We start from the raw sequence: 15,564 nt of genomic DNA on the forward strand, positions 1-15,564 counted from the left end.
CACTTTGTGTGCAGCATGGCAGGTACACATTGTACTAACTCTTTCCCCTCCTGTGTAGGACCTGGAGCAGCAGTTGGATGAGGAGGAGGCTGCCAGGCAGAGACTGCAGCTGGAGAAGGTGACCACAGACTCCAAGCTGAAGAAGATCGAGGAGGACGTCATGGTTCTTGAAGACCAGAACAACAAACTCATGAAGGTCCGTATACAACCAATGGGCAGACGGGTGTATGGATGGATAGAATTGTGTTGTGAACTCCTGGTTGTGTGTTTCTCACAGGAGAAAAAGCTAATGGAGGAGCGTATCTCTGAGTTCACCTCTAACCTGACGGAGGAGGAGGAGAAGTCCAAGAGCCTTCAGAAACTCAAGAACAAACACGAGGCCATGATCACTGACCTAGAGGGTAGGTGGAGCACACACCATGTTGACCAAGTTGCTCTTATTTCTCCATAACACTTTCTCCTTCTCTATTAGACCGCCTGCGCAGGGAGGAGAAGGGCCGTCAGGAGCTGGAGAAGAACCGGCGTAAGCTGGAGGGAGACTCTACTGATCTCCTTGACCAGATAGCTGAGCTGCAGGCCCAGATCGCTGAGCTCCGCGCCCAGCTGGCCAAGAAGGAGGAGGAGCTGCAGGCAGCCCTGGCCAGGTGGGATCTCTGCAATCAATCAATCACATACATACATACATACATACATACATACATACATACATACATACATAGTGGCTTTAGTGTGATCACTCTGTAAATTGTATTTTCATGGCATAATGAATGTTATTACACCCTCCATTTTCCTCCTCTTCCCCTCAGGATTGAGGAGGAGGCAGCCCAGAAGAACTTGGCCCAAAAGAAGATCCGGGAGATGGAAGCCCAGCTGTCTGAGCTGCAGGAGGACCTGGAGCTAGAGAGGGCTGCACGCACCAAGGCTGAGAAGAACCGCAGGGACCTGGGAGAGGAGCTGGAGGCCCTCAAGACTGAGCTGGAGGACACACTGGACTCCACCGCTGCCCAGCAAGAGCTCAGGTACTGACACCCGGAGGAGATAAGTTACATAGTCAGCTACTGTGTTTCAATGAAACTGCTTTATTGTGAAATAAGATGACACATAGTGGATGCTATTTAGATGCCTTCATGTTGACCTTCTATAAAAATGATTTCATGAGTTGATGACAATTCTCAGATTCTCAAATTCTGTTATTTTCTTTGTTTCCCAGTATTTAGCTTAGCTCACAATCTGACAATTCCCAATTCCCTCTTTTTCCTTTGTTTCTCTACTTCTGTCTGTCAGGACAAAGCGTGAGACTGAGGTGAACCAGCTGAAGAAGGTTCTAGAGGATGAAGCCAAGGTCCACGAGCAGCAGGTGCTGGAGATGAGACTGAAACAAAGCCAGGCCTTCGACGAGCTCAACGAGCAACTGGAGCAGGCCAAGAGAGTGAGAGAGAGAGAGAGAGATATATATATATATACACACACACACACCCTCAAGAATTCCTGTGTATTACAGTATCTGTACATGCACTGACCCCTGGTGTTCTGTACCCCTCCCCTAACAGAACAAGGTGTCGGTGGACAAGACTAAGCAGGCCCTGGAGAGTGAGCGTAACGAGCTGGCCATTGAGCTGCAGACCCTGATGCAGGGGAAGGGAGACTCTGAGCACCGCAGGAAGAAGGCTGAGGGCCAGGTCCAAGAGCTACAGGTCAAACACGGAGAGAGCGAGCGCCAGAGGATTGAGCTGGCAGAAAGAGTGGCCAAGATGCAGGTATAGTACCATTAATCTTCTTTTGGGTACGATTTGGAGCATATGGCCTGTACACTAGCTGTAAGGCCCATGTTGATGACTATTTTGGTTCTTGTGTTCCTCCCCAGGCTGAGTTAGAGACTGTCAATGGCTTGCTCAGTGAGGTGGAGGGTAAGTCCATCAAAGCGTCCAAGGACTGCTCTACTGTGGGGTCTCAGCTGCAGGATGTGCAGGTACAGTACTCCATAGACTACAACAGATCCAAGTATTCAATATTGCACTAGTTTTGTCATGGTTGTAAAAGCTCAGTCATTAAGCTGCTATAACTGTGCCGGTCTTTCTCTTCTACATACAGGAGCTGCTCCAGGAGGAGACTCGTCAGAAGCTGTCCATGGGCACTCGTCTGCGTCAGCTGGAGGATGAACAGAACACTCTGAGAGAACAGCTGGAGGAGGAGGAGGAGGGCAAGAGGAATGTGGAGAAGCAGCTGCTCACCGTGCAGGCTCAGGTATACACACTTACAGCAACATACACCTTAACATTGGATTGATGCAAATGTGCTATTAGAATGTTTTTGTTCAACACATCACTAGAACCATAAACCGCACCACAGAATGTTTGAGTGACAAGCGGTGTCCCCCTATAGTTGGCAGAGATTAAGAAGAAGTCTGAGCAGGAGGCGGGCTGTCTGGAGAGCGCAGAGGAGGGGAAGAAGAGGCTGCAGAGGGACCTGGAGGGGCTCGGCCAGCGGATGGAGGAGAAGTGCAGTGCCTTTGAGAAACTGGACAAGACCAAGACTCGTCTGCAGCAGGAGCTGGATGACATGGTGGTGGACCAGGACCACCTCAGACAGATCGTAACCAACCTGGAGAAGAAGCAGAAGAAGTTCGACCAGGTTAGTAGTAACACTAGCTAGGTTTCCATCTAATTGGTGACAGATTTTCATGCAAATATTCAAAAATCTGCATAAAAACAATATATGCATTTTACCAGCAGAGATGTTTCCACCAAATTGACTTGTTGTGGATAAAAGGCTGTACGGGACGACATGGTGCACATAAAAATAACTTTTGTGGGTAAATTCCCATGTACCGAGGGAAACAAAGAAAGTTCCGTTAAATGGGTTTCCTTGGCATTTTCAACTCTAATGGTTTCGTCCTAATTTTTGGGGGGGCGTTCTATAACGAATGTGCCTGCTCGGTCCTTGATACGGGCGCTGTAGCCTACAGCTCGCAGATACAGTGCGGGTAGGCTGCCTACAAAAGGTTATTATGGACAGAAAAGTAAAGATTTTTATTTGTTAAATGGCAGCCAGGCATCGACCATGTCACCAGAATAAGAGTAAGACCCTCAATATTTATTGGAAAGGAGCATCAAGCTCATTACTGTGCACTTTCACCACCCTGTGATTCATCCCAACTTATTTAATCTAACCTAGTAAACTGTATGCTTTCCTGAGTCATAGTGGGAGGACCACACGTCATCGCTTTACTTCGATATGCTGGTTACTATATCAATATTTGTGGATAAAGGTGTTTCACCATTTCTCGCATAATTAATTTTAGACACAAAAAGATCACATCTTATCTAGTGTATTTTGAGTTGTCGACAGATTTGCTGTTTCCATCAGGTCTGTCACTTTTTTTTTTTTTTTTTTACCAGACATGTACTCGCATAAAGGTTCTAGGAAACCTAGTTACTGTCCACAATTTAATTCACTCAAACTGGGGGGGTTAAACTAGTTGGAAGGGTTGATTCTTAAGATCTGTAACTATTAGGGAAAAATCTGGGTCTTGAAGTATAGTATGACATTCCTCCATTTTACTTCTAGATGCTGGCTGAGGAGAAGACCATCTCATGCCGCTATGCTGAGGAGAGGGACAAGGCTGAGGCTGAGGCCAGGGAAAAGGAGACCCGGGCCCTGGCTCTGACCCGCGAGCTGGAATCCCTCATTGACATGAAGGATGAGATGGACCGCGCCAACAAGCTGCTCCGTGCTGAGATGGAGGACCTGGTCTCCTCCAAGGACGACGTTGGCAAGAGTGTAAGACAGCCTAGTGTCACTTTTTTTGGGGGGGGGGGGTTGAATTGTTCTAGGTAGAAATCAATTCAAATCCTCTGTTTTCATACGGGTCCCAAATTCCTATTTCTCATCACAATCTCTACTATTCTCCTTCAGGTACACGAGCTGGAGAAGTCCAAGCGTGGCATGGAGCAGCAGCTGGAGGAGATGAGGACTCAGCTGGAGGAGCTGGAGGACGAGCTGCAGGCCACGGAGGACGCCAAGCTGCGTCTGGAGGTCAACATGCAGGCCATGAAGGCCCAATACGAGAGAGACCTGGCAGGACGAGATGAGATGGGCGAGGAGAAGAAGAGACAGCTGGTCAAACAGGTACACTAGTAGCTACAGGTTTGACTTTGCAGGTAGTGGTTCCTTACTGTGTTATTTGTCCACTGCATGATGGGACATGCAGTCCAGTGATTGAAAGCTTGAATCTCTCTGGTCCTCAGGTGCGGGAGATGGAGTTGGAGTTGGAGGATGAGAGGAAGCAGCGCTCTGTTGCCGTGGCAGCCCGTAAGAAGCTGGAGCTGGACCTGAAGGAGCTGGAGGCAGCCATCGACATGGCCAACAAGAACCGTGATGAGGCCCTCAAACAGCTGAAGAAGCTCCAGGTAACAACCAATTACATTATCACCAGCTTCTCACTAGTATGTTTTTATACCATGACCACATTCTAATCAAAATGCATGCAGATGGTGAATAGTTTGCTTGAAATATGCTTTGAACCTCTCCCTCTCCACCAGGCCCAGATGAAGGAGCTGCTGAGGGAGCTGGAGGACACTCGTATGTCCAGAGACGAGATCATGGCCCAGGCCAAGGAGAACGAGAAGAAGCTCAAGAGCATGGAGGCCGACATGATCCAGATGACAGAGGTCAGTCTGCGCTGCTGCTGCCCTTCACCTGACCATCTCACACTAGTCTCTCGTTTTATTCTCACCTGACACCTCGCCCTCCCAAACAATACAAAACCTACTTCTGTAACTCTTTATAAATCCTACTGTGAGAAACTGTATTTGCACATAACTTAAACTTTTGCACAAATCCTCCACTGGAATCATGATTAATGTGGAAAGGTAGTTATGAGAGCTTATCTCAAGTTAGGATTTGGCCCACGCACACGCTTTGGTTCTTACACACACTCTGACACCCCCCCCTCCCCCCAGGAGCTGGCTTCTGCAGAGCGTGTAAAGAGACAGGCCCAGCAAGAGAGAGACGAGCTGCAGGATGAGATCAACAACCAGGCCGCCAAGAAGTAGGAACCATTTTCATTTTCTTTCATAACCTACTGTTTATCTCTGCTTCCAATGACCCAAACGTCTATCCCTTGCTCTCTTACCTCATCCTTTCTTTCCCAACTTTCCTCTTCCACTCAGTGCACTGATTGCCGAGGAGAAAAGGAGACTGGAGGCTCGTATCGCACAGCTGGAGGAGGAGCTGGAGGAGGAGCAGTGCAACACTGAGCTGGTCAACGATAGGCTGAAGAGAGCTCTGCTGCAGGTAGGACAGCAATTGACTTTCATGCCCCATGTGTACAGACTGGGATAGTGTACTTCTAATGATAAGGTGGGTCAGGCAGTTTAACCCCCTGTCTCTGTCAGACTGACCAGATGACTGTGGAGCTGACGGCAGAGCGCAGTACCTCCCAGCGCCTGGAGGGGGCCCGCTCCCAGGTGGAGCGCCAGAACAAGGAGCTGAAGCTGAAGCTGCAGGAGCTGGAGGGAACCGTCAAGTCCAAGTACAAGGCCACTATTGCCGCCCTGGAGGCCAAGATCGCCCAGCTGGAGGAGCAGGTGGACATCGAGACCAGGTGAGTGGGTCTGAGCCTGACCTTAGACCACCTGCATTTTCCTTCAGATATCCCGCATCTCCTGTGCTCTCCATAATGCAAAAAAAATAACTGAAATTGCAGCATGGGTGAGATCAGATGGTGAAAATCCCACAAGCCAAGTAGAAGTTTCAGCCTGTCCATGTGACCCAAATGTGTCTTTCCACAGGGAGAGGCAGCAGGCGTCCAAGCTGGTGCGCCGCACAGAGAAGAAGCTAAAGGAGGTCGTCCTCGCGGTGGACGACGAGAGACGCAACACAGAGCAGTACAAAGACCAGGTCAGGGCTCGGAAAACAAGCTTCAACACAAGCCCAACAGCTTTACACCAGCAAACTTAGTCTCTATTTCCCCCTATTTTGAAAGTATGTGAATGATTTAATGGACTACATTTATATAAAGCTTTCACACTACATCTCTTTGTACTTTACATTGTCTTGGAACTCACCCTATCCACCACCTATATGTAGCATCCACCTTGGTACTTGATGCTAATGCTTGTGTGTGTGTGTACGCAGTCGGACAAGCTGAACTCTCGTATGAAGCAGCTGAAGAGGCAGCTTGAGGAGTCTGAGGAGGAGGCCCAGAGAGCCAACGCCAACCGAAGGAAACTGCAAAGGGAGCTGGAGGACGCCACCGAGTCAGCCGATGCCATGAACCGCGAAGTCAGCACCCTCAAGAGCAAGCTCAGGTACGTACACCTCCATTCCCCAACCGGACTAAATGCTGATGCACTGACTCGGTTGTAAATGAAGCCGTCTGTACAAGCACCCTACACAGCATACTTGCATTTACAATGTATGTTTCAATCACATTCCTTCTGAGGATATATGATCAGTAATGTAGCAGAGGGCCTCTTTTTTATTTTATTTTTTTATTTTTATTTTTTTTGGCCCTCCATGGTATGTGCTGTGCCCTAGTCACGATCTCTCTGCCCTAATCACTGATCTCTACCATCTCTGTTCCAGGCGTGGGGACCTCCCCTTCACCATGCGCCGCATTGTCAGCCGCGCAGGCATTGAGAGCGATGAGGAGAGCGAGCCCAAGAGCGAGACCCCCGAGCCCAAGACTGAATGAACAGCCAGTGTTCCCTGCTGTCCATAGGATTGAACTGCAACAGTCATGGAACACACACAAACTCACACATACCACTTAAAGTAACGCATGCACTTAGGGACACAAACATCATGATACTGTATGATTTAGAGGCAGCAAATATACTTCACAGCCAAACCTCAGTCTCTCTTTTTAATGGGAGACTTGACAATCTATGTACACTTATATTCCATACAAGCCAATACAACAGTACTTCAGACAATCACCACACTGACATAACTCATACAAACTTGTGGGCCAAATTTATTTTCTCCTGCTTCATTCTCTGGGGAAAAAATTTATGATATTTTTGTAAGGAAACATTCCATTAGAAATAGTCTTTTTTTGGGATCTTTTTCTAACTGAAGCAAGAACGAACGAAATGAAGAAGGATTACTCGAAGGGGACCAAAGTAATATCGCAATCTATAGATTTGTATTTTATGCTAAAGTTTTTATAATGGTTAAGTATGAAAGTACTACACGTCTATTATGGCTCTCGCTCGCTCTCACCTCAGTTTATAATGGAGGTTTATGTGCTCAATTGTACCGTATAAATTTGGCTGCGGATAGTACTTAAAACATGAATATGCTTTTGGGCTTAAGAAAATTATATATCTATAGACGCACACACAGAATTAGAGAAACGCATTCATGTACAAACATTTGATTTGTGCTGACAAACATTGTCTTATTTTTGCACTGAGATGTATGACTCTGGATTAGAAATGATAGACCACTGCATTGGTGCATTAAATTGAAGACATTGATAGACGGCAGATGCACTTCAAACAAGAAAAGACTAATTCAGAGTAACTGCAATTGTATTCATGCCAACACACACTAAAGCCTTACAGTCAAATTCTACTGCTCAATGTTGTTATTTCCTGGATCCACGTATTTCTTTACTACTATCAATGTTTTTATTGATGCGCAGGGCGACGGTTACGGGGTGGTGGGGTACTTTATTACTCACGACACGCTGTATTCTCAGAGCACTGCTTGGCGGGGTATAGGGGTGGTTGAACAGAATAAAGCATGTTGTTGGGATGAGTGGGACGTTGTTAAATTTTGCAGCGCTGTGGTCTAACACATCACATGATATCCTGATGGCATCTTTTTACTTTCTCTGACAGGAAGATGACTCCCTGTTGAAATGCCTGGCCAGGTGTTAATCCCATGTATTTAAGGGATGGGGTGAGGTAGATGAGTGAAGGTGCTTTAGGTCTGGGTGAACTGACCCCTGCAGGCTGTGCTCAGGGTTGCCTTTTTTGCTCACACTGCTGGGAAGTGAGAGGAATTTGTTATTATTAATGATGGATAACAGACAAAGGATCTCTCTCTCTCACTTGGAAGCAAAAAAGAAAAGATTAAAAAGAAATCTCAATTTTGTACTGTTCATTTTCTCTGCAGCTCTGAGAAAATGAAATCTTGAGTTGTGAATTGTTGGTATTATTGCAATAAAGATGGCTTTCTAAACTGCAACCATTGACTCCTGAGAATTTTTGTCTATTAAAGGGGCAATCAGCAGTTAATACAATAAAAAATATATATATTTGTACCTTGCTACGTTCATTTTACTTATTGATTCTTAAAGAATATAACTTACAAAATCCTTATGAACTTAGTTCAAAGTAAATGTAAACAAACAAATGGCCTCGAAACATGGTTAAAACTAAAAAAAAGTTATCATGGATGGTTAGTCCTTGCATCCATAGCTTTGTCTATGAATTTGAGTGGTTACATTCCTCCAGTCCCATCCCTCAGCTGTTTACTGAAACGGGCTGGGATTTCGCGTTAATGTTTCTACTGCTGATTGCCGCTTTAAATTGGCAATACACTAGACTATCTGATCTAATATTGTCCTGTAGTTTTTAATTTTTTGCATCGTGATCTCAGACATGACCACAAGAGGACAGTCTTGAATCTGAACAAATTCCAATTGAAATGGTTCCCCAGGACAAACGGCATAATGAAGCAAGTCTAAACCGGTTTAAACAGAATATTGGACACAAGGATGGACAGATTTGGGTGAGAACTGAATGTCGTTTTTATATTGTATTAATACAACGGCCTATTGTAAGCTACAATATTTCAGCGAATGGCCTTTGCTTGTTAATCATTGTTTAATCAAATAATTACAGATGCCTGTTTCTGTTTACGTCTTTTGTCCATTCTCCAGTTCTATGCTTTGCCCTATACATTTATAAATGTGAGTTTCTATTCTAATTGTGCACGTTTTGTAACTAACTTGTCTTCGGGTTGTGCTCTCATTCTAATTAATTGAAATACTATTAGACGTAAGATTTTCGGTATAAATGTTTTGTTGGACTGGGAAACGCTTCTGACAACTGTCTGGTTCATGATTGTTAGGGTTTTGTATTAGAGCTTCCTAGTCGTTGATTCTGGTACTTTCAAATTGGAAACTCAGAGCTCATGTTTCCAAGTCAGAGTTTCCTAGTTCCCGACTAGCACGAGAACGAGGCATGAACTCCTAAATTCTTGCGTGGGAATCCTGAGATGCATATGGTTCCAAAGAAGATCACTGTAGGCCTCTGTTTATCATGATTGAAAAGGATCTAGTGTGAGACCTGTGATAAATGTTGCTCATATTTGTTAAAATTAACATAAATATGTTTAACTACCTTGAATGTTTGTCGACATGTACTTTCGAGGTTGACATGGGAGTGCAAATTCATTCCAGTCGGTCTTTCCTGTACTGTCCTGATTCTGCAACAGTTCTAGAACCTCAGTTCTATAATCACTCCTGTCCAGTCCCGTGCTAAAATTTGGCTTAATGAGTGTGCAACTAGTCATTCAGTGATGTCTGTGTTAAATTAACAATAGTCATTAATTGTATTAATCTGCTTCAATGTATATAATGTGTGCTGAGTCACTTGACTCTCAAAATCAGTCACATAGATGTATGCCGATTTGAGATGTCTGTCTGTACCCATTTAAAGTAATGTCTTGAAATGACAGAACATATTCCATAAAAAATGTATATCAAGACTTAAGGGTCTGGAGTCTGGACACATTGTTAAACCCAGTCCTGGACTTAAAAGCACTTTAAAACTTAATTTGGCCACCTGTGCCGCCTCAAAAAGTATTGAGAGCATGATGCTTCAGGGCCCCCCCTCCCCCCCCCCACACATATACCCGCATGTTCACACCACTCACAGAGACATATACACACACTCACACAGATGTGCACACACAAACTCATGAGAAACATGTGCAGGGTGTATGTAATGCTAATGTGCTGGGTGGTGATCTTTGATTAGTTAATAAGTAACTGTGTGTCTTAAATGGGAACCATAGTGTGAGTCAGATGATTCCTACATTGGGTCTGTGCTGTGGTGAGTGCCCCAACCCCTCAGAGGCAGTGCAGCTCTCCAGTATCTGCTGTAAGGGACACACTGTATCAACATTGCAAAACACCAGTGCTGTAAGTTACAGCCTGTAACATTCTATATCAGTTTTGAAAGGTTATTCTGTCTGTGTTATGTAATAGGTTGCGCAGCTGAAATGCCCATTCATGAAATCTTCATCTTCTCTGTAATCTCTTGTGCAGGAGCGTTTGGAAAAGTTGAATGGACAGTGGCAGAGTAAGGACTGAGAAAGTGATTCAAAAAGAGGAAAAGACGAAAGAGAATTTTGATCATACAAGGACAACATTATTGGATTGGAATTTCTTCTCAACTTTCAAAATAACCATGGAACTGTCTCTGGTGAGTGGGATTTTTTATAGATCATTTAGTATTTGATGGTGAAAGTCTGAAGGACAATAATTCTAGAGTAACTTCAGTGACTGTTGTACATGTACAGTGTTTTATTGATGTGGTTTCAGTGGTCTAAAGGCTTGGGTTATAATATTTAATATCTCAGTTAAGATTTCACATGTATTTTATGTCAGGCTGTGATTTTGGATCAGGGTACCCAGGCCTACTTTCTCAATCCAGCCCCTATGTTAATCACAGTACCATCCTGTGACATAGTTGATTGACCCAGTTGTCCTTACCCCTCCTCTAACCTGCTGGAAGTTTCAGGCCACTTTCATACTATGCACTTTCTCAGGCTGTTCTAGAATATTCAATGTTTTCTGTGTTTACAAGTTCTCTATTGTCCTCTGCCCTGAAGTAGGTCAAACTCCCGGGTGCCACCTTAAATCTTCATAGACATGCCAAACAAGTGAGCAAGGCTTTGCCAAGCCTCCACTGTGCCAACACTGCCATTGGTCAACAAGCACTGTTGGTGGGCTGTTGCCATAGCACCCTCATTAAGGGAGGGGCAGGGACATGTTGAGAAAGTGTTGGTTTCAAGTCCCAGTGAAGGAGTACAGGTTGTCAATGTCACATCACAGTACAGTAACTACCAAGTAATTTACCAGAGCTGAGGACATTGAAATGTACTAGAATTCATGCCCAGTGATAAGGAAATAAAAACACTTTTACACATAAGTACTAGTTCTAGAGCAGCACATACCCTAAGTACATACGCTCTAGAATGTAAACCATGATAAGTTGTTTTATGGAAGCCAGAACATACAAAAACATGCGCATGCGCTCATACACACACTGACATTTGCAATGTATGACGCATGGCATTTTGCAGAGATGTGCATTAGCTGGAAGCAGAAAGATGAGGGGTAGAGTAAGAGAAGCAGCATTGAGAGGTTGTGTGTGTGAGAGAGTGAAAACATACGCCAATGGATTAAGCTGCTTTGTGAAGGGAAACTGAGGAAAGCTTATAGAGAAGTGAAGAGAGGGATGGAGGCTTTTGCCCTGACAACCCACCACAGTTCATAACAGCTTAGCCAGAGAGGGGAAGAAAACAGGGACAAATGCAGGAAAAACAGGATCAGCCACTGAAAAGTAGCCCGGGGAAGGTAGGGATGTGGGCTGTAGGAGGGATGTGTGTGTTGTTTTGTATATTGTGTGTGTGGCGTCTTATTTGTGAAAATTGGAGTGACTGGGTATGGTGAATATGATGCTTTTTCTGCAGTCATCCAGTTCTTTGTTGATGTTTGTGTTGGCAGATTGTTTAGAGAACTAAGCATGCCAATTATGATAATGCATTATAACACATACCTGATGTAGGGTGACACTTGCAGGGTGGGGAATAGTGTGCGTGTTCATGGGTTGGTGCATTTTAGTTTTTCAATGGAGAGTCCTTTGCCCTTTTGCCTGTTCTCTTCGTGGTCCCATGTTAAATTTACACACAATTTTTCAATCATTGCTTTGTGTTGTAGTCACTCATATTCTTGAGTCTGAATGTTTGTTTTTACTACTTGTGTGGGTATTTATGTAATGTGAATTACTGTAGCGAGTGTATGTGCATTTGTCCTATTTCCCAGGACTCACTCCGCCTGGAGCTTTCCATCGTAAACAATCATAAGGCCCATCATGCTTTGGGCTCTCACTGAAGAGCACTCTACCGTGACTGGTGTGTGATCGGTGTTATCACTCTCCCTTCCTCCCCTCTCTGCTTGTCTCTCCCTTCAGGCTCACCCGGCTCTCAAAGCCTTTATGTGTGGCTCTCTCAGTGGAACATGCTCCACCCTGCTCTTCCAGCCTCTGGACCTGGTCAAGACCCGCCTGCAGACCCTTCACAGCAACATGCAGCCTGGGTGAGTAGCCTTCAGCTGGCTCAGTCAATACCTCTACAGCATAGTCCACATACTTCCACATAGTAATCAGGTGAGGTTACGTTTGTAGTAAGTTTTCTGGCTCTAGATTACAGTCTTGTCCTAGACCATGAGACCCACTAGCATTGCATTACTCTATTGACTCGCCTCATTGACTAAGCAATATTGTAGATTGTAGATCTGAACATTGAGAGTCCAAAGAGTCATAAAACTCATGCTGGTTCCACATGGCCCGCATGCTAGTACCAACTCAGTCACGTCAGCTATTTTGAAATGAAGCGTAGTTGCAAAATAACTTTTGGGTCGTTTCATAGGACAGTGTGTTAATACGGCTTTCTCTCTCTTACGCTCTTTCAGGTCAGCAAGAGTGGGGATGGTGACTGTGTTCTTAAGTGTTGTGCGGACAGAGAAGCTCATAGGACTTTGGAAGGGGGTCTCACCAGTAAGTTGGCCTCTCTTTATGATCAATAATATAAATAGAAACACATCATTGTGTTGAATCTGTGTGTTGAGTATATGACTCTGACAGCATGTCTGCTCTGCTTCCTTCTCCAGTCGTTTGTGCGAACCATCCCCGGCGTAGGGATCTACTTCAGCACCTACTACTCTCTGAAGCAGCACTACTTCCTGGAGCAGGGCCCCGGGGCCATGGAGTCTGTGCTGCTGGGAGCTGGGGCCAGGACTGTGGCAGGGGTCTGCATGCTACCTGTCACTGTCATTAAGACTCGCTTTGAGGTATGTTCAGGTAGAGAGACGGAGGGGCAGGAAGGAAAATATAAATACTTTTCTATATACTGTATGATTACAGTAACTACATGAGTACTGTTTAATGTGTGGGTGTTTATTGTAGTGCCTGTTGTTGTTTCAGAGTGGCAGGTATAACTATGTGAGCGTGGCAGGGGCTTTGCGCAGTGTGTGTCAAACAGAGGGACCCAGAGCTCTGTTCTCAGGGCTGACCGCCACCCTCCTCAGAGATGCTCCCTTCTCAGGCCTCTATGTCATGTTCTACAGCCAGGGCAAGAACACTCTGCCACAGGGTCAGTATCAGGACACCGGACATACACCACACTAATGCTCAACACTGGTATTTGTTTCACTAGTGTGCGATCACTTTGAAGTGTCAGTATGGGGACGCCGATGACATAAACATAGAGCAGTAGTATTGGTTACACTAGTAGCCACATTTGATAACTTTGACGTATCTGTCTCAATGTGAATTGTTTGGTGTGGAGTGGAATTTATAGTGTCTCTCTGTTTCTTCCTCCCAGAGATAAGCACGTCTCCCTACGCGCCCCTGGCTAACTTCAGCTGTGGGATTCTGGCCGGGGTCCTGGCTTCCCTGGTCACCCAGCCAGCTGACGTGGTCAAAACCCACGTCCAAGTCAGCCCACATCTGTACAGGAGGACTGCAGACGCTGTGCGATACATTTACAATGTAACTATCTCTCTGGGTATTTTATTGAATACAGCGTTGTTACTATGCTTAGGGCAATAGCACTGTTATAATATACTGACGTTGTTCTTATATGGGTCAGGCTAAACTGTTGTCTGTATGTGTTTATATACTGATCTCTAGCCTGCACACAGTGTCACACTATGTAATAAAACATATGGGTTGATTAATAGTAGTTGACATGTGCCATTCTTTCTCTCCGTCTCTCAGGAGCACGGGTTTCAAGGGTTCTTCCGGGGTGGGGTGCCACGTTCTCTGAGGAGGACCATGATTGCTGCCATGGCATGGACGGTGTATGAACAGCTGATGGCCCGCATGGGGCTCAAGTCCTGAGGAGGGATCACTAAAAGGAGGGATGACAAGAAGAAGGGATGACAAGTCCTGAAGAGAGAGAATGAAATGAGGAACGTATGTGGACCGAGGAAGAAAGTGAAAGTCAAGTCACCGAGGACAAACCAGTACAGTGAGGAGTGCCCTGGAAGGCACTGCTGTGTTTGTGTCTTAAGACTGCCTAGTTGTGAGAGTGTGCCAATGGACTTCTTCACTGACATACAGTATTCTGCCATAACATTATTAACACATTGCAAAGATATGATACCTCAAGGACTGGTATCCATATTTTGACAGAAAGATGGGGACTAGTAGTTTTATTAAAATGTCTGTATATTTGAATGGATTGCAATAGTTTTGCATTGCACAATATTGTCTGTCTTCATTGTATGTGAGGCTACACCAAACAAGACTTTAATTTATTTATTCTACTGGGCTACTTTCAAAATTCTATATTGCACTATAAGTCGTATAATATTGTTGGTCTCTAACTAGCCACTGGACTCCCAGCCAAACTTGACTGTTTAAGCTACTCCAGGCTTTAGATATATATCCCACTGTAGAATTCTACAATGTCAGGTACAGTTGAAGTCGGAATTTTACATACACTTAGGTTGGAGTCATTAAAACTAGTTTTTTTAACCAATCCACAAATGTCTTGTTAACAAACTATAGTTTTGGCAAGTCGGTTAGGACATCTACTTTGTGCATGACACAAGTAATCTTTCCAACAATTGTTTACAGACAGATTATTTAACTTATACTTCACTGTATCACAATTCCAGTGGGTCAGAAGTTTATATACACTAACTTGACTGTGCCTTTAAACAGCTTGGAAAATTCCAGAAAATGTCATGGCTTTAGAAGCTTCTGATAGGCTAATTGACATAATTTCAGTCAATTGGAGGTGTACCTGTGGATGTATTTCAAGGCCTACCTTCAAACTCAGTGCCTCTTTGCTTGACATCATGGGAAAATCAAAAGAAATCAGCCAAGACCTCAGAAAAAAATTTGTAGACCTCCACAAGTCTGGTTCATCCTTGGGAGCAATTTCCAAACGCCTGAAGGTACCACGTTCATCTGTACAAACAATAGTACACAAGTATAAATACCATGGGAACACGCAGCCGTCATACCGCTCAGGAAGGAGACACGTTCTGTCTCCTAGAGATGAACGTACTTTGGTGCGAAAAGTGCAAATCAATCCCAGAACAACAGTAAAGGACCTTGAGAAGATGCAATGAGGAAAATGGTACAAAAGTAACTATATCCACAGTAAAACGAGTCCTATATCGACATAACCTGAAAGGCCCTCAGCAAGGAAGAAGCCACTGCTCCAAAACTGCCATAAAAAAGCCTGACTATGGTTTGCAACTGCACATGGGGACAAAGATCGTACTTTTTGGAGAAATGTCCTCTG

General features: G+C 44.7%; 2 protein-coding genes across 6 annotated transcripts in view; both read left to right on the forward strand.

Annotated features, from left to right (window-relative positions):
• The window catches only part of LOC120046342 (myosin-9-like), a 31,606-nt gene extending 23,407 nt beyond the window's left edge, over positions 1–8,199 (forward strand). For all 3 annotated transcript variants that reach the window (XM_038991501.1, XM_038991503.1, XM_038991502.1), the window contains 19 exons: positions 59–196; positions 278–401; positions 473–644; positions 807–1,019; positions 1,285–1,429; positions 1,551–1,757; positions 1,865–1,969; positions 2,092–2,244; positions 2,383–2,631; positions 3,568–3,780; positions 3,916–4,128; positions 4,248–4,409; positions 4,542–4,670; positions 4,962–5,050; positions 5,172–5,295; positions 5,397–5,605; positions 5,793–5,901; positions 6,139–6,311; positions 6,589–8,199. In XM_038991501.1, the coding sequence (XP_038847429.1) occupies positions 59–196; positions 278–401; positions 473–644; positions 807–1,019; positions 1,285–1,429; positions 1,551–1,757; positions 1,865–1,969; positions 2,092–2,244; positions 2,383–2,631; positions 3,568–3,780; positions 3,916–4,128; positions 4,248–4,409; positions 4,542–4,670; positions 4,962–5,050; positions 5,172–5,295; positions 5,397–5,605; positions 5,793–5,901; positions 6,139–6,311; positions 6,589–6,697 (3,036 nt within the window). In that variant the 3' untranslated portion in view covers positions 6,698–8,199. The remainder of the gene's footprint in view (positions 1–58; positions 197–277; positions 402–472; positions 645–806; positions 1,020–1,284; positions 1,430–1,550; positions 1,758–1,864; positions 1,970–2,091; positions 2,245–2,382; positions 2,632–3,567; positions 3,781–3,915; positions 4,129–4,247; positions 4,410–4,541; positions 4,671–4,961; positions 5,051–5,171; positions 5,296–5,396; positions 5,606–5,792; positions 5,902–6,138; positions 6,312–6,588) is intronic.
• Positions 8,200–8,622: 423 nt separating this feature from the next.
• Positions 8,623–14,790, forward strand: LOC120046343 (mitochondrial glycine transporter B-like). 3 transcript variants are annotated; one of them, XM_038991505.1, is made up of 8 exons: positions 8,623–8,745; positions 10,289–10,445; positions 12,219–12,343; positions 12,719–12,803; positions 12,917–13,096; positions 13,230–13,398; positions 13,630–13,796; positions 14,025–14,790. In XM_038991505.1, the coding sequence occupies exons 2-8, from the start codon at positions 10,308–10,310 to the stop codon at positions 14,145–14,147; spliced, it is 987 nt and encodes a 328-aa protein (XP_038847433.1). In that variant the 5' UTR covers positions 8,623–8,745; positions 10,289–10,307; the 3' UTR covers positions 14,148–14,790. The 3 variants fall into 3 exon arrangements, with proteins under 3 accessions (XP_038847433.1, XP_038847432.1, XP_038847434.1); XM_038991504.1 differs by lacking the exon at positions 8,623–8,745 and adding an exon at positions 9,975–10,162; XM_038991506.1 differs by lacking the exon at positions 8,623–8,745 and adding an exon at positions 9,975–10,121.
• Positions 14,791–15,564: the final 774 nt, after the last annotated feature.

Source organism: Salvelinus namaycush, chromosome 4, assembly GCF_016432855.1.
Source record: "Salvelinus namaycush isolate Seneca chromosome 4, SaNama_1.0, whole genome shotgun sequence".
In the NCBI taxonomy this organism is placed as follows: domain Eukaryota; kingdom Metazoa; phylum Chordata; class Actinopteri; order Salmoniformes; family Salmonidae; genus Salvelinus; species Salvelinus namaycush.